Genomic DNA, 23,177 nt, shown 5'->3' with positions numbered 1-23,177 from the left:
CCCGCACTCAGTACAGTGTTAGAATGTAGTAAGTTCTCAGTATGCTTGTTCAATGAATGAAGGTTGACCGAATCAACCACAGAGATGATCAGAGTCTCCTTTACAGATGGGGAAACTGAGGCACTGAGAAATGATCTCCCTGGGTGCCATGGCAAGGGGAGGCCGCCACCCGACATGGGCATCGGGAAAGTGGGGCCCAGGCCACTCTTTGACAAAAGTGACTCAGCAGCTGGCGGCTGGCGTGGGCTGTGGAATTTCTAAGCATCCCCTCACATCCTGAGAGAACGGGCGACGGGAGGGAGTAAGCAGAGGGAAAAGAAGAAAAACAAGAAACTTGGGGGAAAAGAAAGAGAGAGGGGGAAAAAAACTGAAATTGAAAACAGACGCACGCGTCCACCCTCCCTGCCCCACCGCCCCCCCCCTTCTCCCAGCTGGGCCAATCAGAAGCCACCCTGCAGCCTTTCCCCCAAAGTGGCGGGGGAAGTGGGGGGGCATGGAAGCCCACAGTGGTGTGAGCTCCTGAGGCTGCCAGCAGCCAGCAGTGACTGCCCGCCCTATCTGGGACCCAGGACAGCTCTGTGAGCAACTTGGAGCCAGAGAGGAGATCAACAAGGAGGAGGAGAGAGCCGGCCCCTCAGCCCTGCTGCCCAGCAGCAGCCTGCGCTCGCCCTGCCCAACGCAGACAGCCAGACCCAGGGCGGCCCCTCTGGCGGCTCTGCTCCTCCCGAAGGATGCTTGGGGAGTGAGGCGAAGCTGGGCCGCTCCTCTCCCCTGCAGCAGCCCCCTTCCTCCATCCGTCTGTTCTCCTGAGCCTTCAGGAGCCTGCACCGGTCCTGCCTCTCCTTCTACCTAGCTGTTACCCACTCTGGGACCAGCAGTCTTTCTGATAACGGGGAGAGGGCAGTAAGGAGGACTTCCTGGAGGGGGTGACTGTCCAGAGCCTGGAACTGTGCCCACACCAGAAGCCATCGGCAGCAAGGTAAGTGCTGGAAAAAGTGGGAACCCCAGCCCCATGCCCTGTCCCTTTGCCCTAACCTGCATCTCTTTGAGTAGGTAAAAAAAAAAAAAGATATTTTTAACAAAACCAGATGAGAGGAGGCTGGGAGACTGTGGGTGATGTCAGGGCTGGAGGAGCCAGTTTTCTCCTTTCCCCTGCTCTGGGGTGAGTGGCCTCCACCTCATCATCCCTGCTGCTCCTGCCTTCATCAAACAACCCTCAGGGGTTTCTGGGTGCTGGCTGGGGGCCTCCAAAGCACAGCACAGTCAATGGGGAGTGGGGAGAGCCGGGAAGAGCGGGAGAGGGGAATTGGGAGAAGGTAGGCAGGGTACACAGAAAGCAGGGGACTGGGGACCTCAGGACCATAGCCACTGTTCCTTGGCCCAAGCCTTGTTTCTAAGAATCAGTCTGGCTTTAGGCCAGTCAGCCGCCAGGCAACCTTTGGGGATTTAAATGGATTTGCAAATTTTCTAGATTCCTAAGATATCCTTCTAAACCCCCAGCAGCTAGAAAAGTTTGAGAGCTAGGAAAGTTCGAGGGTGATGGGCGGCCATGGCAACCCCCTAGCGGTCATGCTGCTGGGTCTGGGGGCTGGGACCTGGCTGTCAGATCTGGGGGCTCCTCTGTGAAGAAAGGGTCAGCCACGGGGCCATTTCCTTTGGTCCCAGGCAGCTGCTCAGGCCTCCTCGTTGTCTCCCTCCTTCTGGACTCTACCCCTTCTCCATGCCATTCTAAAGCATAAATCCAATCACACCACCTCCCTGCCCAGGATCCGCCTATGGCTCCCCAGTTCATGGAGAAAGTCCCAGCTCCTAACAGAGGCTGCCACTGCTTGACACTTACTGCACGCCGCCACTGTGCTGAGTGCTTTATGAGACTGATCTCATGTAATGCTCACCAGCAACCCCAGAGGCAGCCACTGTTTTTATCTCCGTTTTATACATGAGGAACTTGAGGCTCACGCAGCCACATAACTGTAGCCACACAGCTAGTAAGTGGCACAGCCTGGAGAGGTTGGAATCTCCCTGTGCCCATTACTCCAAACTTGGGCCTTTTGTTCCCACCAGTCAGATCCCAGAATTCCCAGAAGGAATGCGCACCATCCTGCTTGTGGGCATTTGCCCTCCCTCTTCCCCCTTCCTGGAATGCCCTTCCTCATCACTTTTCTTTCAGGGATATTCCGTACTCCACCTCTTCCAGGCAGCCTTCCTAGGTTCTTCCTGTCTTCCAAGTGCTAGCCATGCACTTTGTGCTGAAGCCATGTTACTTGGCCTTCCCCTGTTGGTGATCTGTTTATGTTCTGTTTGTTCATCAGAGATTGTTCAGGCCCCAGCAGTCAGACCTGAGGCCGCACTTTCTGCTGGGGAAAGGTTTAAGGTTTCCCCATTCTGTGCTCTGCCCCCAGTACCCAGCCCTGGATAGGCAGTGTGGCTGAGAAAATGTCCTGGTGAAAGGGAGGAGGAGCTCACTGAAGACCTTCTGCTCCCAAGTGTGAGACTAGAACCCAGGCCTCCAGCCTTCTCACGGGTGCCCTTCCAGGACATCGTGTGGCTCCTCCAGGCAGCATTTCTCCATTGCAAGCAGGGAGGAGCATCTCTGCTTCCCTCTGTGACCTCCTGATTGCACAGAGGCCTCTAGTGACAAGTTCTGAAGTCATGCAGTCCTCCCCTGTCTCCAAGCAGGAGACCCTGAATCCACAGCCTTCAGGGACATACAGTCCCTGAACACCTACCTCATGCAGGCATAGAGCCTGGTACTTCACACACCTTGGAGTCCTCATGGCAAGTTTTTGAAATCAATGTTATTACCTACTTTTTGTAGATGAGGAAGCTGAGGTCTAGAGAGGCTAAGTGACTTTCCCAGGGCCATACGGTGAGTTGAGGTGGTGTTTAGGCTGAAGTCTACCTGACTCTAAAGGCTTACCTCATGCTCCCCGGGAAGCTCCCACTCAGAGGGAAGAATCTCCATCCTCCTGCAGAGCCTGCTCCTGGCTTCAGCACCTTCCCCAGCAGAAAGTGCAGCCTCAGGTCTGACTGCTCCAAGGTCTGCCCGGGCCCTGGCTTGGTCTTGAGAGAGGAAAGAGACCATCTGGTCAGCACCCTCCTCCCAGACAGCAGTTATCAGCAGCCCCCCTCCTCGGTGGGAAGAAGAGCCGGGACTTATAATTGCCCACAGATGTGGGGCAGGCAGTGGAAAGCACCGTGGATCCAGAGTCAGGAGACCCAGTGCTTGTCCTGGCTTGATTTAAATCCACCGTGTGGCCAACCTCAGACCCCCCACATCCCATCTCTGGGCTCCTTCCACAGCTGGGAGGCAGTGAGCTCTGTGGGTAACCAGCACCAGGCTTGGGCATCAGATGACTATGCATTGACCCCGAGTCAGTTTCTGGCTGACTGTGTGACCCCTGGGCAGCACCTTGCCTCTCTGGGCCTCAATCTCCTTCTCTGTGAGCAGCAGGACCGTGTGTGGGCTCCATGAGACAACACCATTGGCAAGGTGCTTACCACAGTTCCTGCACTTCACAGGTGGACTTCCGGCCACTGGCTGAGAGAACCACTGCTCTCCTGGCCTCCTGCATTGGAACACTTGGCTATGAAATTAATCTGCAACCTGCAAAAGGCTCTGCCCATGGACCTGGACACCATGTATGTTCCAAAGATCCGTGTCCATCCTCCAGGCACAGGCCACAGTCTGACTCTTAGACCAGCTGCCTTCTAGGCTAAAGGAGGGTGCTCTGGGCATTGGCTCAGGACAGGCTGCTGCTGAATGCAGTGGGAAGGGAGAAAGGGATGAAAAGGTCTTCTGAAATGCCCACCCATTTCTTGCATTTGATTCAGAACCCAGTGGGCAGTGGGTTCTTGGAATGGGAATCTTTTCAGTGCCCCCTGTCTTCTGACCCAGAGCGTTAGGAGGGAAGGGAACGGGTGTTGGGCCCCTTCCCAGGGTCAGGGCGTGTAGCACCTCAGCTGGGAAGCAGTGTGAGCATGATGATATAACAGGAACCAACTCGTTCTTAGCACTTTCTGTGTCTACTTCAACTGTGCTTTACATCTGTTACCTCAAAGTTGCTGCTGTATTCCTCAGCGCTTGGAACATGCTAGGCATTCAGGACATTCTTAATAAATATTTACTGGATTAATTTAACCATCGAGGCTGGGCACGGTGGCTCACACTTGTAATCACAGCACTTTGGGAGGCCGAGGCGGGTGGATCACCCAAGGTCAGGAGTTTGAGACCAGACTGGCCAACATGGTGAAACCCTGTCTCTACTAAAAATACAAAAATTAGCCGGACGTGGTGACGCGCACCTGTATCCCAGCTACTCAGGAGACTGAGGCACTAGAATTGCTTGAATCCAGGAGGCGGAGATTGCAGTGAGCCTGAGCGACAGGGCAAGACTGTCTCAAAAAAATAAAAAATAAAAAAAACCATCACAGCAACCTCAAAATTAGATATATAAACTCTCCCCACTTTTTTTTTTTTTTCTGGAGATGGAGTCTCACTCTGTTGCCCAGGCTGGAGTGCGATGGTATGATCTTGGCTCACCGCAACCTCCACTTCCCAAGCTCAAGTGATTCTCCTGCCTCAGCCTCCCAAGTAGCTGGGATTACAGGCGTGTGCGCCACCATGCCCAGCTAATTTTTATATTTTTAGTAGAGATGGGGTTTCACCGTGTTGGCCAGGCTGGTCTCTAACTACCTGACCTCAAGTGATCCGCCTGCCTCAGACTCCCAAAGTGCTGGGATTACAGGCGTGAGCCACCGCACCCGGCTAAACTCTCCCCATTTTACAGGTGAGAAAGTGCACAGAGTCAGTTGCCTAAAGTCCCACAGCTCGGAAGTGGCAGAGCTAGGATTTGCACCTGGGTGTTTCTGCCTCCAGATCCCCTTGATGAGAGGCTGGATGGGGCCTGGGATGCCCCTGGGGATCCAGTGTAAACCCCGAGAATGTGCCTCAGCTGTGGGGGCCCTCAGCATTCCAGAGGTAGTCATCAGACCCTAGAACCCTATGGGACTGTGCACAAGTCGTTCCCTCCTGGGGCCTCAGTTTTCCCATCAGTCAAACAAGGAGGTTGACCCAGATGATGGTAAAACTTTCTTCCAGCCCTAAAACAATTTCAGGATTCCAAGCCATGCCAGCCCAGATTGGCAGCTGCACAAGCCTTGCTGTGTACTCAGGGATCATGCATATTTAACTTCACAATGAAAGGGTTTTTTTCTTACCCTTTCTCTACACATTACAGAAAGAGGTCGGGATCGATGACCACTAATGGAAAACTTTAACCTGCAATAACAAGGAGGAACTTTCTGACAATTAGTTTGGCCCCTTAACATGCTCAGTTTCTTGAGGAGCTCAGAGGGCTCCCACAGTTCCCACATGCCCATTTTCCTGGGATACTGAGCAGGGAGGGTCGGGGAGGTAGGCTCACTAGGGGCTGTGTGTGGATGCTGTAACCCTTTAGGTCTCTTCCAGTGCTGAGTTTTCGAACCTTATATGCTCTAATTTCAAGAGGAAGCAAGGCTTTGGTCCAGATGAGTGATGGGATCCAGAGGTGAGGGGAGGAATGGACACAGGGACCTACCTCTGCTGGGAGTGGGTGTGAAATTCACATACTTGTTGCTTCCAGTGTGGAAGCCCACCTCACATCCCTCCTGAGCCCTCAGGCCCAGATCCTAAGGATAAAGTCTTCCTGAACCTCCAAGCCCTGGCCCCAGAGCCCACCCTGCCCCTGCCCCCTTCATCCACCAGATGCTTCCTGGGGTAGCCCACCCCCAGCCTGGTGCAGGAGGCTGAAAATCAAAGTGTATTGCTTTAACCACATTAAAATCCCCTCCTCTCCTCAGTTCAGTTCAGATCAGGGCTATTTGATGTCTCAGGTGCCCAAAACCTTTTATCTGCCAGAGGTACCAGCTTCTCCGCCCTGTGATGGAGAGGGCTGTCCCTTGGGAGGGTCAGGGGGTCTGAAAGCTCCCGAATGTCAGAGATGAAAAGGACTTTTGGGGGTCACCTGATTCAGCTGCTTTATTGTGTGGATGGGAACTAAGGTCCAGAGAGGGGAAGGGTTGCACCTAAGGTCCGTACAGATCATTGGTGATGACGCTGAGCCTGGGACCTGGGCTCGCCTTTGTTCCACCACAGGTGCTGGGTCTTTACCATCTCTCTGAAGGCCTGGAGAGACCCAGCTCCACCTCTGTGGTTCAGGGCTCAGCTTCCAGGTCTGTCTGGGCTATGGGCTGAAAAGGAGCAAAGCCGTCCCAACAAGAAATGGGAATCTTCCTGGGTGGTTTGCTGGACCCCCGAGCCTTTGGCCATACCACTTCTTCATTCTAATCATAGTTTCCTCTTATAATAAAGTGGGGAGAAGCCAAGGGAGAAGCTTAGTGACCCCCAGAGGTCCATCCAGCTCTGCCCTTAGCCCCTGAGAGTTCCTACCATGCTTCTTGTGACTGCTTTACCACATCCTCATTGCTGCTGCTCTGTTACCTTCCCTTCTGAGAAGTGGAAACCCAAGGGCAGTGACACCACCAGCTTCTCCACTTCTGAGGCTGAGCCTCAGTGGGTATAGGGTGGGGCGGGGTTTCCAGTTAGCCCTAGAGGGGCAGGGCTCGGCTTTCTAAACATGTCACAGAAGCCCTGGCCCCTCTTGGCCCAGAGCATTGAAGGTAAAGGTGCAGGTTTGACCTGATGGACTGTGGGTGGCTCCCATCTCGCCTGTATTTGTGTCCTTATCAGTGTCCAACCCAGGGCCTATCTGCTGAATGGATAGTGAAATAGTCATTAGATAAATAAATGCATGTAGAGATGCATAAATGGATTGGTGGGTGGGTGGGTGGATGGATGGATGGATGGATGGATGGATGGATGGATGGATGGATAAATCGATGGAGACAGACAGATGGCCTCCCCTTTAGTCCAGGGCACAGAGATGGCTTCATGAGCACTCATCCTTCTGAGGGCCCCATGCTTAGAAGGGCCTATGTTTGGTTTAATGCTCTGCAGTCATCATCTTGAAATTGTTAATAATTTTTAACAAAGAGCCCTGCATTTCCATTTTGTGCTTGCCCCACAAATTATGTAGCTTGTCCTGCCAGGGAGTTCAGGCTGAGTTTGGGACGGCTTCATCCCCAACACCGGCCTTGCAGCCTCCACTGTCCCCATCCTAATCCACAGCCTCCCACTAAATGCCAGCCTGCTGGTGTCATCCTCCTGCATGGAGGCCCCCTCCCCACAGTGCCTGGAGTTACAGCATTGCCCTGCCCAGCCAGCAGCTACTACCCGCCGTCACTATCAATGCCTTGAAAAGTTGGTGGTCCAGAGCAAATCCTCACACAGCACCGCAGACCTTTCCTGAAGTCTCCCTGACTCCTTCCCTGGCCTCCTGCTGCCTCCTTCCCTGGCCATCACCTACCTGTTTGCTGAAGAGCCCCAGTTTCTAGCCCAACAGATCTCTCCCTGCCATTTCTCCCAGATGCCTTGCCATCTCTCACAGAGCCCTGGCAATACCTTTCCCTGGCATCATCTGCCAAAAAACTCAAGAAACCCTGGAGGCCTAGCTCAAGGCCACCTCCCTCAAGAAGCCATACCCACTCTCCCCACTGGAGTAATCATATACTCTTATTAGTTACCATTTACTGGGCACCTATGATGTGCCAAGTGCTGTGCGTCATCATCTCTGGCCCTCCCAGAAATGGAAAAGGAGGTCTCCCATGCCATTTCCCAGGAAATTGAGACTCAGATAAGTTAAACTCAGAGAACTGGGGCTTGGACCCAGGAATAAGTGGCTTCCAGCTGGAACCACTGCTCCCAGCCTGGCGGGGCTCCCATCCCTGCCCTGGATGGCATCAGGCGCAGCCTGTTGGCTTCAGAGTGCCGTATGTCTGTTCTGCCCTCACCAGTTCATCTCCATCACCTCCCTGGAAGTAAAGACTCACCATTGCCTACCCATGCCAGTTCCCTAGCCTAGTGAATCCTGTGTTATTAGGAGGCAGCCGAGGGCCCAGGACTGAAGAGCTGACCCTACAGAGCCATTTAATCTCTCATATCGTGTAAGCATTTATTGAGCACCTACTGTAGGCCTAATCCCATATTAGGAACTTGGAGAGAGTCCAGACCATTGTTAGGTAGGTATCCTGATTTGTGGGAAGTCATATTAAAGGACTAAGACAAAGATTCAGGAAAGAAGTAATTGACAGACAGTGGACTCAAGGTGATTAGACAGGTCTGGCCTTAGGTTGGCCACCGTATCCCTGAGTGTGCTAGGATGAGACACTCCTCACTGAGCCTCAGGACACTGAAAAGGGCTGTTGCTACTGATTGTACCAATAATCAGCAGCTACCTCTTCCTGAGGAGCCTTTTTTGGGAGAGGCCTTCTTGCACCGTCTCATTTATCACAAGCATCCCTTGCTGAAAAGCCTAGTCCCGTGGAGTCTTGGCTGTGCGCGCAAGGCCGAGTGAGTGAGTGACTTCTTCTCCCTCGAGTGAATGAATAATAATAATGTGGCCACCAACTTAGCAGACGGCTGTGTGCCAGGCCCTGTTCTAAGCATTTTGCTTGTGTTAACTCCTTCAATAGCCCTGACAACCCAGTGATGAGCCCCAATCTACAGATGAGAAAACTGAGGCACAGAGGCGAGGTTAAGTGAATGACCGAAGACAGGGGTGGGAGGACAGATGCTGAGACAGTGAGAGGGTCAGTGAAACACGGGGGTTCTCTGCCCTCCTGCTCTGCCGCCCAGGAGGGCTCTGAGGGGAATCTCAATGTTCAGTAATTGGCACTGATAAGTGAAGGGTTTGCTCATTAGCTAGCTACCCCTCCCCTATTTGCAGGCTCTGGGCCTGTGGGGGAAGGCTGTGTGCTGGTGGGTCAGTGTGAATGGCCCAAGCCCTGCCTGTCCCCTGCCCACTTGGCTCTGAGAACCCATTCTATTTGCGGCCCCCACCCCAGCCCATGGCTGCTCTGGGCTGGCAGCAGCCCGGGGAACAGAAGGTTTGCTTGTCTGAGCCTGCCGCACCCCCCTCCTCAGTCTCAGCCTGGGACCCCTCTCAGGGGCTCCTTTGGCTGCCAGGGCCTGGCACTCTCTGTTGCCATGGCACCGGCCAGAGATGAGGCTCTAGGGGATGGGGGCGGGGAGGGCAGCCTCAGGATGGTGGAGGCCTGGAACTCTGCAGCTACAGAGGCCCTGGCCCTCTGCAAACAGTGGAAGGGGGTGCTGGGGCCCCCACAGGGGCAGGCCTGAACCCTGAGCACAGCAGGCCTGTGGCAGAGCCGGCCACACACCTGGGCTGATTGCCTGGATGCTCTATCCCACAGGAGCACTGCCCCTGCCAGTCCCTGGCTTTCCTAAGCAAAGACCCTCTCCTCAGCCTTGTGTGCTCACCCTCAGCCTCTGCAGCAAAGTTGTGGAGTTCTATCCCTAGTCCTGAGTTCTATCCCTAGCTTGACTTTAAAATTATTGGTGACCCGGGGCAGGCCCCCCGCATACACTGCCCCTCAGTCAGAACAGAGGCGGGACCCAGATCCCTGAGGATCTTCTCATCCCTGAGATCCTGGATTCCGTATGGATGCCATTAGAGGGAGAACGTTTCTCTGTGGACAGATGGACAGAACTGTTTCTGGTCAGGAGATAGACAGTCTGGCATGACGGGCAAGAGAATTCAGGTTTTGGCAGTTGTGGTGACACGCACCTGTAGTCCCAGCTACTCAGGAGGCTGAGGCAGGAGGATCACTTTAGCCCAGGAGTTTGAGGCTATAGTGAGCTGTGAGCTATGATCATGCCACCACACCACTGTACTCCAGCCTGGGCAACAGAGCGAGACCCTGTCTCTAGAAAAAGAAAGAATATAGGCTTTGGAGTCAGGCCGGCCTGAGTTTGCATTCCAGTTCCTTTGCATCTTACTTATTGTGTGACCTTGGGAAAGTTACCAAAAGTCTCTGAGACTCAGTATTCTCCTCTGTAAAATGGGAATAATGAGTGTACCCCCCCTCACAGGGTGGTCATGAGGATGAAACAAAATCTCCAGATCATCTCATTTAGCAGAGTGCTTGGCTCTAAATTAGTAGGGGCTTTTGTTTGTTTCCAGATTGTGGGGGATCAGAACAATAACTAGAAAGATGTCCTGTGTTTGGGGAGAGGGTGGTTGGTGGATAGAAGCAGGACCAATAAGCAGAGAATACAGTGAGATAAACTGTACTCAGTGTAATTAACAATTCTCAATAGTCTACCCTCTGAAGATTCTAAGCTGGCTAAGAAGGAAATGGGCCACGGGTGAGGTGGTGAGAGCCCTGTCATGGGAGGTGTGCAATTGCAGAGAAGGTGGGGGAGATGTGAATAGGGGAAATGTACTAAGATTGTCGGGCTCTGTGAAAAATGGAGTGACTGTTTCCCACTCAAACTGTCAGCTTCAGCTTTACCCAGCTCAAAAGACAGCGTGAAAGAGTGAAAGGAGAAGTTGGGATAAAGAAGGCAAAAAGATGAGGCTGACGACTTTATTTTTTAATTTATTTTTTTGAGATGGAGTTTCACCCTTGTTGCCCAGGCTGGAGTGCAGTGGCGCGATCTTGGGTTCAAGCAATTCTCCTGCCTCAGCCTCCCGAGTAGCTGGGATTACAGGCGCCCGCCACCATGCCCGGCTAATTAACTTTTCTTTTTTTTTATTTGAGCTTGCTCTGTGCCAGGTCCTGGGCTGTCCTTTTTGCGGGGCTCCTCATCTTTGCCTCCTGCCACAGAGGGGCTGTCTCCTGGGCATTGGGCTGTGTGCTCTGGAGCCTGTCTGCCCAGGATTAAACACTGGAGCCACCACTGGAAAGCTGTTGGGCAAACAATGTAAACAGTCTGTGCCTCAGTTTCCACATCTGTAAAATGAGGAAGCACTACTGATGTCATGGGATTGTTCTGAGGACTCAGTGAGATCGTTCATATAAGGAGCTTAGCATAGATAAGTGGGTGATAAGTACAGCAGACCCTTGAACAATGAGGGGGCTGGGGACAGCCACCAACCGCAAAGTCGAAAATTCACGTATAGCTTTTGACTCCCCAAAAACTTAACTGCTAATAGCCAGCCTACTGTGGGACTTACTGATAACGTAAAGTCAATTAACACATGTTTGGTCTGTTATGTATATTATATACTATGTTCTTATAATAAAGTAAGCTAGATAAAAGAAAATCACAAGGAAGAGAAAATACATTCAATATTCATTAAGTGGAAGTAGATCACTGAAAAAGTCTTCACCCTCGTCTGCACGTTAAGTAGACTGGGAAGGAGGAGGAAGAGGAAGGGTTGGCCTTGCTCTCAGGGGTGGCAGAGGCGGAAGAGGTGGAGGAGTGGAAGGGTGGGAAGGATGTGGATGTTTCACATGTGTGAAACATTCATGTGTTACTGGACCTGCACAGTTCAAGCCTGTGTAGTTCAAGGGTCAACTGTACTAAATCAGAGGTAGCTATTATTATTATTGTTATTTTTAAGGCTGTTGGAGGCCCAAATGGGGCCGGGGTGGGTGGGGGGACTCTGGGTCAGGAATCCACAGGGCCCTGGGGGTAACCCTCAAGGCACCGCAGGAGGCAGGAAGCGCTTGCTCTGCAGCCGGTGGGCAGGGGTGTGCAGCAGGCCTCGCTCCCTCACTGACCTCCTTCTCAGGCTGCTTCCCAGCCTTCCTGGGGACCCAGGCCCCCTCCCTTGGGCCCCCAGCAGCCGTGAGGCACACACTGAGCGCTTTCCCACGCACCGTTCCAAGTAGCCAGCCGCATCGCTGCCCCCACCCCCAAGCACACGCACTCTGATGGGTGAGGGGGTGTTTGCTGCAGGAGAGCGGGGCTCGGGCTGGGGAGATCAGCCCGTTCTTTATCAGCCTGGCTCCGTTCCAGACAGATGTTTCATCTTATTTTGGACTTCCAGAAAATAGGTCATTTCTTTCCATCGTGATCCCTGGGGAGGCCTCATGGGGAGAGGAGCACGCAGAGAGTGACGAGTGTGAGGGCCTGGCTTGGGCCCTGGGGAGCTGGAGGGGCAGCCGCCTTCCTCCCTCAGTTGTGAGGGAGCTGTCAGGGCCAGGGCCGGAAGATTCTGAAAGGCTGGGCAGAGAAGCCAGCTTTTGCCTGAGGGGGTTGGAGAGCAGAGGAGGGCCGGAGAGGTCACATAGGTATTTCAGAAAGGTCCCTCTGGCTGGGGTGTGAGAACAGGTGGAGGGGACAGATTGGAGGTGAGGAGATTGGCGGTGGGACAGCCAGAGGCAGCCGAGCCGGTGCTGGAGGGGTGGGTGCAGGGGGCTTAGCAGCCTTCCAGGGAACCAGCGCTGTATTTCCATCCAGTTTGGACTTCCAGAGCAGTGGGAGCACACACCGGGCCCCATCTTAGTCGATTTCTGCTGCTTTGTTCAGGGGACTTTGTAGGTACCTGGAAACATAAAGACGACCCCGGGCCTAGAAGCAGCGTGGCACAGAGAATGGCTCCAACACCGAGTGGCCTGCGCTAGGCTGCTCTCTCTCTGTAGCCCTTAGAGTGATCCCCAGGCTGGTGGGAAGGTTCATGGTGCAGGGGTGGAGCACTGAGCCTTCTCCAACAACTGGAAGTGGAGCGAGCATAGGATTGAAGGGGGGCGGGTGGGAGCCTCGGCCACTTCCTCAGTTTCTCCCCTCCGCCTGTAACTGTCTCCTCACCCTCCGATCCTGCTCTCTTCTCTGGCTCCCAGGATGGGGCTCCCTGATCACATGACCCGATCACACCCACATCTCAGCCTGCTTGGGGACAGCCACATGGGCCAGACTCGCCGCCAGCCCCAGGCTGTGCTGCTATCTCTTTCCTACTCTTTAGCTGCTGGCGGGAGGACTCCATCCCCAGCTCCAGATGCCTCTTGCCCCCACAGACTCCCAGGCCTGGAACTGGCAGCCTTCTCCGAGCTGAGTCATGACATGGGTCCCTCCCCAGCACCCCCATCCCGAGCCCAGCATTCCAGCTCAGCACAGCTGCCTTCCCAGAGTGGAGCCCTGAGGGCCACAGCCTGTCAGCCCTGAAAGTGCTCCCAAGACAGTCTTGCCCACCCTTTTGCACAGATAAGGAAACTGAGGCTCAGAGAGGGTCAGGACTGTACAGTACTCACCCTTAGCTGCAGTTTCACTTTCTGAAGTTTCAGTTACCCCAGATCAACTGTGGTCCAAAAACATTAAATGGAAAATTCCAGAAATAAACAACTTACAAGCTTTAAATTTTGTGCTGTTCCGAGTAGTGTGATGAAATCTTGCACTGTCCTCTCTGTCCCGCCCAGGAGTGAATCATCCCTTTGTCCGCATACGCTACCCTCCTGTTAGTCATCAACAAAGTCTACTTCTGACATCCAGCCATCAACACCATCATGGCTCGGTGGTCCAGGATCACTTGGAGCAGATGACCTGATCCTTCTGATAATGTCTGGAGGTCAGTAGTAGCCTAATGCTACTTCACAATGCCTACGCCATCACCTCACTTCCTCTTATCATGTAGGCACCGTGTCATTCCATGTCTTCACAAGAAGAAGAGTGATACGATACAGTAAGATATTTTAAGAGAGAGAACACAGTCACATGACTTTTATTACAGTATATTTTTATCATTGTTCTATTTTATTATTATTGTTGTTCATCTCTTACTGTGCCTTATTTATAAATAAAACTTTATAATAGGTATGTATTTGTAGGGAAAAGAACATAGTATGTATGGGGTTTGGTTTTATCCAAAGTTTCAGGCATCTACTGGGGCCTTGGAATGTATTCCCTGCAGATAGGGGGGACCACTATCCTATAAGTGGGTGTCACAGCCGAGACTAGAGCCAGGTCTTCTTACTTCCCACCCCAATCCCCCTCCAAAGTCTGTCCCAGGCCTGTAAAGTGCCCCGGTACGGAGGACAAAAGACTGGACTGGGTCAGGAGCCTGGAGTCTATAGCTCACTTCTCCCAACAACTTAGCAAATTACCTCCTCTGAGTCTCAGTCGCCAATCCCTGCCTGGCTGGGCCCGTGCAGAGAATGTGACTTTGAAACAAAGGTCAATGTGTGACAGGACAGCGGTGTGCTGTGGAGAGGGCAGGGGCAGCTATAGCCTGAAGCTTGGGGCCTTAAGCCACCAGCCTCACATCCTAGCAGGGGCTGGAGGCAGGGAGCTGCGCAGGCAGGTGAACTTCAGCCCCACTGACCACCCGAGCTCATCTTGTCTAGGCCAAACAATGGGCCCTCTTGCTTTCCTTCCCTAAGCCTCAGTTTCCCCACGAGCACAGTGGAGCACAGGAAGGCAGTTAGATCAGATAGATGATCCCTGAGGGCTCTGGCGTGCTGACATTCCAAGATTCTGACCCCATAACCCCATGGCCAGGCCTCCTCCTCCCTCAGGCATTTGGTTTATTCAGAGCATCCCGGGCCTGAGACTGCCTGCCCCCAGCATCCCCCTCTCCCTGCAGCACGGCCTCTCTCTCTCATCTCACTGCTGTTTCTACCCAGCCTGTTCCCGGCCTCCAGACTGAACATCCCACTGTCCCCTCAGTGCCCACAGACCCTCCCTATCCTAAACCTGCTCAGTCGCAGCTCTCACTCCTGCTCTTTGACCTCATTCTCATCTCAGAAAACGGCATCGTCCCCTCAGCATGTGCGTGTGTATACACACACACACACACACACACATACACTTCTGCCTCCCAGTGTTCCAAGCCAGATACAGAGGTGCATACCTCCCTCTCCAGCCCCTCAATATTAAGTCACCCAGTCCTGTCGATTCTCAGCTAAGTTAACTCTCAAATCCATCTGTTTTTATCAGTCCCCACTGCCTTCTCTCCAGACCCAACCAAACATGCACGTTGGTCAGAGATGCGGTGGAGCTGGTGGCATAGAGCACGGAGTCACACCACTTCACTATAATCTCTGCTCTACCCCTTCTGGGTCTGCGTTCCTGGCCCAGTTATTAAATGCTCTCTGCCTCAGTTTCCCCACTGTAAAATGGAAATGATCACTGTATCTACCTCGTAGAGTTGACGGAAGATCAAGTGAGCCAATACGTGCCAAATGCTCAGAATAGTTCCTGGTGCAGTAACACGGGCTTTCTGGCTTGTCTGTTCATGTATATGGCTGTGTGTTCAGGTGAATTTGGGGTTCTGTGTGCACATGTTCTGTGCATGTTGTATGTGCTGCATACACATGTGAACTGTTGCACACGGGTGCATCTCCACGGGTGCTGGGCACAGTGGGAGCTGCGCACATGTGTTTTGTGTGGGTGTGTACGTGTTTAGTGCTTGCATGAGGGCTTGGCACCCACATGGCCTGTTGCATACGTATGTGTTTCAGAGGAGCGTGCGAGGAAGTGCGTAGGCAGGCATCTGTGCATCTGTGCTGTGTGTATGTGCTGACCATGTGCAGGCTCCCCCCATCAACCCCCGCAGCAATGCAGGGCCCCCTCCCTGGCCTGCCTGTGTCGTGGGAGCCTCAGGACCCTGAGGGAGGGAAGCCGTTGCTGGCGGATGTGGCCAAGATGGGCTGGATTTATTTAGATTAAGGCGGTGGGAAAGGAGTGGAGAATTGTACGTACTGGGAGGAGGGAAGTCTGGGGCTCTGAGAATGACTCCCCAAGCATACTTGCTCTCCTGGACTTGGGGCACCCACTCCTCTCCCCTGGACTTGGGGTCCTTACTCTGCTCCTTTGGACTTGGGGTCCCCACTCTGCTTCCTTTTGACTTGGAGTTCCCAGTCTGCTCCTCTGGACTTGGGGTCCTTACTCCGCTCCCCTAGACTTGGGGCCCCCCACTCCTCTCCCCTGGACTTGGGGTCCTCACTCTGCTCCCCTAAGGGGTCCCTCTGAGTCACGTGAGGAGCTGGGCATGATCTCCACTTTGGGCCTCTGAGCCTACCACCTGGCCAGAATAGGAGGAATCAGGAGGGGTTCCTGGCACACAGCACTCTCTTCATGGGCAAAAGGGGGACACCTAGGGGTCCCCTCCCTCTCTCTGCTCTAGAGGCCTCCCTGGGCAGGAGAGTACAGCAGATGGGGGGAGTGCCTGCTCTCTGACTGTGACATCCAGGTTGTCCTAGGTGGCCCTTCGCTAGAGTACAGTCCTCCTAAAGAGGGGAAGTTGTCACAGGCAAGCCCACTACCACCAAGTCAGCTGCCTGGGCCTCCCTGGGATTGGCTGGAACCAGAGCAGCCTCTGGGAAGCACAAAGAGGCCTAACACATTGGGTGGACAATGAGGGGTATCAGGGAGTCATCCAAGATGGCCTGGGAGGTCATGTCTGGGTGCCCTAAGCCCTACTCTGCCCTCCCTGGCCCTCCAGCCTCTTGTCCCTACCAGTCTTTCCTTGCCACCTCCTGGGGTTCCACATCACCAGCGGAAAGTCCCGTGAAACATTGTTGAAACACTGTTGTCTAACTCTTTTTTTTGAGACAGAGTCTTACTCTGTCACCAGGCTGGAGTGTAGTGGTGCGATCTCAGCTCACTGCAACCTCCGCCTCCCGGGTTCAAGCAATTCTCCTGCCTCGGCCTTCCGAGTAGCTGGGACTACAGGCGCCCACCACCACGCCCAGCTAATTTTTGTATTTTTAGTAGAGACGGGGTTTCACCATGTTGGCCAGGATGGTCTCGATCTCTCAACCTCGTGATCCGCCTGCCTCGGCCTCCCAAAGTGCTGGGATTACAGGCGCAAGCCACTGTGCCCAGCCTGTTGTCTAACTCTTAATTGTATAGATGGGGAAACTGAGGCCCAGAGAGGGAAACAACTTGTCAAAGCCCGCACAGCAAGTCTGTGGCTGAATAGTCATGGAAATTCCATTCATGGAGCGAGATGGCTGGTGGATTCTTATGTGACTCTAGCCTCAGGAATGTAGCCCCCTCCTGCTTACTAGCCCCCACCTCCTCAAAACACCCCGGTAAGATTCATGGTGACTAGAATCTTCTCTTTGGCCTGTCAGAAAGGCAGAGCTTCACCATAGGGACAGCTCTTTGAGATGACACCTGCCAACCTCTCTGTATGGATGGGGACGCAGAGTCCAGAGAGGCTGGAGACTCGCTTAGTCTCACAGTGAGTCCCAGGGCACTTATGAGGGGAGCTGTTCGCTCTATTCATAGTGAAGCCCGTCTGAGATCCCTGGGGTGCCTACACCCTCCCTACAGCATCCACACTGTCTGCCTGTCCTCTCCCCACAGCTTGAATCTGCCTTTTTGCTGTGTGACTGGGGCATGCTTCTGTCCTTCTCTGGGCCTCTGCTGCCCATTCAAAACACATACGCCCTAGCTCAGAGTCTCTAAGCCACCCCCAGCCCCAGGCCCAGCAGAAGAGAGCCTGAAGGGGAGAGGATGGAGTGCCACATGGGAGGAGGGTCGGGGGCTGCATGCCATGAGGGCCCAGCCCACATGGCCAGCCCAGCCTTCCAGAGCCAGGCCAGCCCCGCTGCAGTGACCTCCCTTCTCCTGGCCAGCCGGCCAAATTCCTCCTTTAGAATAATAAACAGTGTGGCCAGCCAGGGAGACTGGGAGAGGAGGGGCAGGGAGGCTGAAGTGACCCCCTCCCCCAGCCTCTGCTAATGATTTTCTTTGGCTGAGATCTCTAGCAGGAAGGGGGCAGCCAGAGGGGCACCGACGGAGGGGCAGATGGGCCTCTGTGGGGGCTGCTGGCTCCGCCTTGGCGCTGCTCCCTCCTGACCAAGGAGGCCTGGCATCCAGCTGGAGGGGCTGGGGCAGAGGGATGGTGGGGAGCAGAGGCTGGAGGGGGCGTCAGAAGGGCTGGGCTTTGAGTCAGGAGCAGTTCAGAGAGGGGAGAGGAAGAAACGAGGAGACCTTCAGGCAGGCAGTCTGAAAGGGAGGAGGGAGGAGAAGAGCTGATTTGCTCAGACTGTTTCTTGGGGTGTTGGGCAGAGCTAAGACTGGGGGTCCATAGGCGGGAGGAGCCTTGCCTCTGTCCCACCCCTGACATGTGAATGCAGCCCTGGTAGGTGAGGTACTCACCATCATCCACTTCCAGAGCTGGGGACTTAGGACACAGGGAGAGCGATGGCACAAGAGCTGGGATGCTGGGGCCTGAACCTGGTCCGCAGCCCTAAACTGAAAACTAAAAGGGGTGAGATGGGGAGGTGGGGGCAAGCTGGGCATGGCCTCCAGAGGCAGGCCAGGTTGGGCAGCCCCACAGCCAGAGGAGGATCCTTGTTGCCTCATCACGCCATCACCTCCCAAAGCTCGTGCTTTGCGACCCCTGTCCTCTGGCGTCCTTTCTGCCAATGCTGCAGGCAGACTCTTGGCATACCTGGCTCCTGGTGGTCTCTTGGGACCTGAAGTGTGTCTTCCAAGATAGAGGAGAGCAAGGGCCACCCCATTCAGTCTGTCTCTGTCTTTGTCCTTGCTTCTGTCTCTTAGTGCCTCTGGTGCTGTCTCTCTGGGCACCTCCTCTCTGTCTCTGTGTCTTTGTCTCTTTCTACTTCTATCATTCCAGGTCTCTCTCTCTCTGTCTCCCTCTCAGACAGGCTCTGCTGTGGAATCTTGGGTAAACTTCTCACCTTCTCAGAGTCTCAGTTTCCCCATCTGCACCCTGGGGGTGGGGGTGGGGAGCCTGGCTTCACTGGTCTCCAAGGACCTGTGAGGCCTGGCTGCTCGATGGGACCTCTCTTGGGCCCAGCCCCTAGCCGCTGTCCCCTGGGCCTCCCTGTATGCTCTGGGCTGAGTAAAGGTGTCCAGGCCCACCTCCCACATTCCACAGCTCCGGCTCCCCCACTTCCCTTCCCACAGCCCACAGCCTCCTCCATTTCCTGTTGTGCTTGTGGAGCTGCGGGAGTTCTCTGGGTTCTGGCCTCCCCCCTCCTCCTCCCATGCCTTTCATCACACTTTCCCAAATATTTGTCCTGGCAGATAAGAGCCTGGTATTGGAACTGTCACCCGGAGGACAGGCTGTCAGAGCTGGTAGGCTACTGGACACCATCCAGCCCAACTTCCCCTCCCTCACTGTACAGATGGGGAAACTAAGGCCCGGAGAGAGGCTGGGGACGCAGCCGAGGCCACATGAGAGTCACAAGCAGAGCCAAAGCAAAGGCCAGGACCCCAAGGCTGAGTCCGGGATGGAGAGGAGACAGCCTGTGGTCATGAGTGCCCTTTCAGGCTTGGGATGTGGTGGCTTTTGGCTTCAGCCCCTCGGACATGAAGGCTGGGTGGCCCAAGCTGGGGCTCATTCTGCAGGAGCCAGGTGGTGAGATAGCCCCTGTCGCTGCCTCCACTTGCCCTGGGCCCTGACTCCTGTTTAACTCTGCAGGACACCATGCGGCTTCTGGGTGCGATGCCAGCTCTGGCCCTCAAAGGTAGGTAGATGGGAGATAAGGTAGGGGAGCCGGGGGGCTGCGGAGTGGAACCCTGGAGCTGGCAGGGGTGATGTGTGCTGGTGGCAGGGCGTGAAGCACCAGGCACACTGCCCTGCTCTTTGGCTTTAGTTTCCAGGATTTCCGGTGGGCTCTGTGGAGGCCTCCAGCTGCCAGCCCTTCAGCTCAGAAAGCGTCAGTGGGCCCCTGCTTGTCCAGAACCATCAGCTCAAATCCTTTGATTGGCCCTCCAGACCCCATCCCACCTTCTGGCACACACCCCTGGCCTCCTATCCTCGGTCTGGTGGATCTGTGGCACCCGGCTTGGACCCCTCATTGGCTGGGAGCTTCCAAGTCACTGCTGGGCTTCTCAGCACACCCCACCCCTCACTCCTGCCCGTTGACATGTCTTCAGCTCTGCAGGGGCTGAGCGGCTGACCCAGCAATTAATGACCAGCCAGCAGCCTGCCCGGCAGCTGGCTGTAAGATGGACTGGCTGCCTGACCGCCCACCTCCCCTCCTGATCTTTATCACCAGGGGGCATGGAGGGTGTGGCCTGCAAAATCCTTCTCCAGGGGATGTCATGGAGGGGGACCAATCACTTGACACACACACACTCCCAACCCCAGTTCCCTCCAGCCAAAAGGGGCCTCAGCATCTTTTCTGGCCCCACTCTGAGCTACCTGAGCCCCTCCCTCCCATCTCTCTCCCACCCAGAGCCACCTCTGGGCCTTGGGCAGAACCTGGACAGTCGAGGGAGGGGGCAGGGAGCTGTAGGGAAGAGGCTCAGAAAGTGACCTGGGAAGCAATGCAGGAACTGGAGGCCAGGGAATTGCTTCCCGAGGATTTCCTGGCCCCTTCTGGTGCCTACTGCCTACACACAGCACTGCTGAAGGACTCAGAGGCTGGGGTCTAAAGGGACTGACATAGGCAGTCCGGAGGAATCCCTGGGGTCCTGGAGCTGAGCGAGTGGTCCTCAGAGCCATGGCTGGAGAGCCCCAGTCTGTCGGATAAAGGAGCTGTGCTCCTCAAGGACTTGAGGGCTATGCATACGTGGCCTCCTCGCAGGCTCAGCCTTGGGAGAGGTGCTGAAGCCCCTGTTCCCTGATGTCTGATACCTCCTCTCCCAAAGGCCAGCTGCTGTTGCTGCCCCTCCTGTTACTGCTGGAACCACAGGTCTCTCAGGGCCTGGTCATCACACCCCCAGGGCCAGAGCTTGTCCTCAATGTCTCCAGCACCTTCGTTCTGACCTGCTCTGGTTCAGCTCCGGTGGTGTGGGAACGGATGTCCCAGGAGCCCCCACAGGAAATGGCCAAGGCCCAGGATGGCACCTTCTCCAGCGTGCTGACACTGACCAACCTCACTGGGCTAGACACGGGAGAATACTTTTGCACCCACAATGACTCCCGTGGACTGGAGCCCGATGAGCGGAAACGGCTCTACATCTTTGTGCCAGGTAAAGGCCCCCAGCCTGTGTGCCCACTCCTTACCCCTCTTGTCAACTGGAGGCATCAGGGGAAGTCCAGAGAGTGCTTTAGTTTATTGTGAAATGCAGCCATCCTAGAAAAGCAGACAATCATGGAACCAGCCTGGCTCAGTCCGGGAGTGTGTTCTCCCCCACGCCTTGGTCTGGATGATCTGCCTGCTCCCTGCCAGTCCCCCTATTCCTGCCTCCCAAGAACTCTATATTCTCAGCTGCTTCCAATCTGCTCCCTCTTGACCCCACATCCCGTCTTCCCCATTCTCCAAGCTCCAGATATCAGCTGCATTTCAACTTGTGACTTGCCTGCTTTCTTATCCTGGCACTGTCAATATCAGACATTAGAGCTGGAAGAGACCAGCTCTAACATTTGATTTGTGCCCTTCTGGGAGCATCCCTATTCTGTAATGGGGAGACAGAGGGCCAGAGATGGCAAATGACTTGCCACACAGCAATTCAGGGGATGGCCAGAAACCCAGTTCCCCTGACTCATTCACGGCTCCACTCCTGGCAGATCCCACTGTGGGCTTCCTCCCTAATGATGCCGAGGAACTATTCATCTTTCTCACGGAAATAACTGAGATCACCATTCCATGCCGAGTAACAGACCCACAGCTGGTGGTGACACTGCACGAGAAGAAAGGGGACATTGCACTGCCTGTCCCCTATGATCACCAACGTGGCTTTTCTGGTATCTTTGAGGACAGAAGCTACATCTGCAAAACCACCATTGGGGACAGGGAGGTGGATTCTGATGCCTACTATGTCTACAGACTCCAGGGTGAGCCCCCTTTCTGGCCTGATGCTCAGCAGAGGCAAGTATAACCCTCCACAGAGGAATAGCCCTTTACAATTTACAAAGTGTGCGACTCCACTTCCCAGTGGATTCTCACCACAGCCTTCGAAGGAAGATAGTGTTTTCCCCATGTTACAGATGAGGAAACTCAGATGCAGAGAGAGGATGGAGTTTGTCCCCTGTCGCAGAATTCGATAGTGGCAGAGCTGGCCTGTGTAACATGGTCGGTGAGGGCACGAGCTTCAGCACCAGCTGGGTCTAAATCCCAGCTTTGCTATTTCCTGTCTGAGAGACTTTACACAAAGCACATAATCTCTCTGAGCCTGCTTCCCCTCTTGTGATGTGGGGATAACAATGGCTGCCTACCTCATAGGATCAATTGTGAAGATTAAATAAAAGATGGAGAGTACCTGGCACATGGTATGTGCTCAATACATTTCTCCCGTACATAGATCTCCAGAGGGTACTTTGATTTCCAGACTGTTATCCCTTCTAGAACGTCAGCTCCATAAGAACAGAGATTTTGTCCACTTTGTTCACTACTGTTGCTCCAGTGTCCAGAATAGTACTTGGCATGTAGTAGGTATTCAGTAAATATTTGTTGAATGAATGAATCTTCTACATCAGTCATCCTTTCCCTCTCTAGCCCCCTACCCTATCCCCAAGCTGAAGTGCTAGTGTCTGGTGGTGACTTCCCCAGACCTAAGCCAATCTCTCTCTACCAGTGTCATCTATCAACGTCTCTGTGAACGCAGTGCAGACTGTGGTCCGCCAGGGTGAGAACATCACCCTCATGTGCATTGTGATCGGGAATGAGGTGGTCAACTTCGAGTGGACATACCCCCGCAAAGAAGTAATGTGGGGCCAGGCAGGGGTAGGAGGAGGGGCCAGGAATGGGTGGATATCTGGCTTGCAGACTGATTTCTCCCCGGCCCCTCCTGATTCGGGGGGCCTGCCCAACCTGTTGCTGCAGAGTGGGCGGCTGGTGGAGCCGGTGACCGACTTCCTCTTGGATATGCCTTACCACATCCGCTCCATCCTGCACATCCCCAGTGCCGAGTTAGAAGACTCGGGGACCTACACCTGCAATGTGACGGAGAGTGTGAATGACCATCAGGATGAAAAGGCCATCAACATCACCGTGGTTGGTGCGTGCCTTGGGCTCAGCCCAATCCCCAGTCTGAGATGGACCCAGTGCCTGTCACAGCCCCGGGGTATAGTCAGCCACACTCCAGTGCAGCCCTAGCTAGCCTCTGTGCCAACCAAAACCCCAATTCCAGGATAAACCCAAACCAAAATGCAGTGTCAGCCCCAAATCCAACCCTATCTCAACCTAGACTTTCTGACTAGCCAGAGCCCCAGCCCCAACCTGACTTCCAAGCCCAACTGCCATCCCAGGTCCGGGAAGCCCCATCCCCAAATTCAACCTTATCACTAGTCCCAGAATCAGCCACAATACTGACCTAGAACAGAGAACTGTTAGTACAACTCTGGTCCCAACCTGGGAGCCGGCCCCAACATCCACATTAGCCCCAAATTTGGCCCCTTCTCCAGGCCCCGTCCCCAGCCCAATTTCAACCTCAGCTCCAGAAACTCCATGGCCGGCAGCATCCCCAG

General features: G+C 54.4%; 1 protein-coding gene across 4 annotated transcripts in view; it reads left to right on the top strand.

Moving 5' to 3' along the window:
• Positions 1–273: 273 nt before the first annotated feature.
• Positions 274–23,177, top strand: part of PDGFRB (platelet derived growth factor receptor beta) — a 42,035-nt gene continuing 19,131 nt past the window's right edge. Inside the window, exons 1-7 of one of the 4 annotated variants that reach the window (XM_063724322.1) lie at positions 469–979; positions 18,845–18,895; positions 19,242–19,287; positions 20,417–20,740; positions 21,279–21,545; positions 22,286–22,413; positions 22,534–22,708. In XM_063724322.1, the coding sequence (XP_063580392.1) occupies positions 19,248–19,287; positions 20,417–20,740; positions 21,279–21,545; positions 22,286–22,413; positions 22,534–22,708 (934 nt within the window). In that variant the 5' untranslated portion in view covers positions 469–979; positions 18,845–18,895; positions 19,242–19,247. Of the gene's footprint in view, positions 980–13,260; positions 13,410–18,844; positions 18,896–19,241; positions 19,288–20,416; positions 20,741–21,278; positions 21,580–22,285; positions 22,414–22,533; positions 22,709–23,177 lie in introns of those variants that run through there. The other 3 variants (XM_063724321.1, XM_002816074.5, XM_024247416.3) reach the window with 3 other exon arrangements.

Source organism: Pongo abelii, chromosome 4 (genome assembly GCF_028885655.2).
Source record: "Pongo abelii isolate AG06213 chromosome 4, NHGRI_mPonAbe1-v2.0_pri, whole genome shotgun sequence".
Lineage (NCBI taxonomy): Eukaryota > Metazoa > Chordata > Mammalia > Primates > Hominidae > Pongo > Pongo abelii.
The sequence above is the reverse complement of the archived record's forward strand: the minus strand, read 5'-3'. Positions and strand labels throughout refer to the sequence as shown.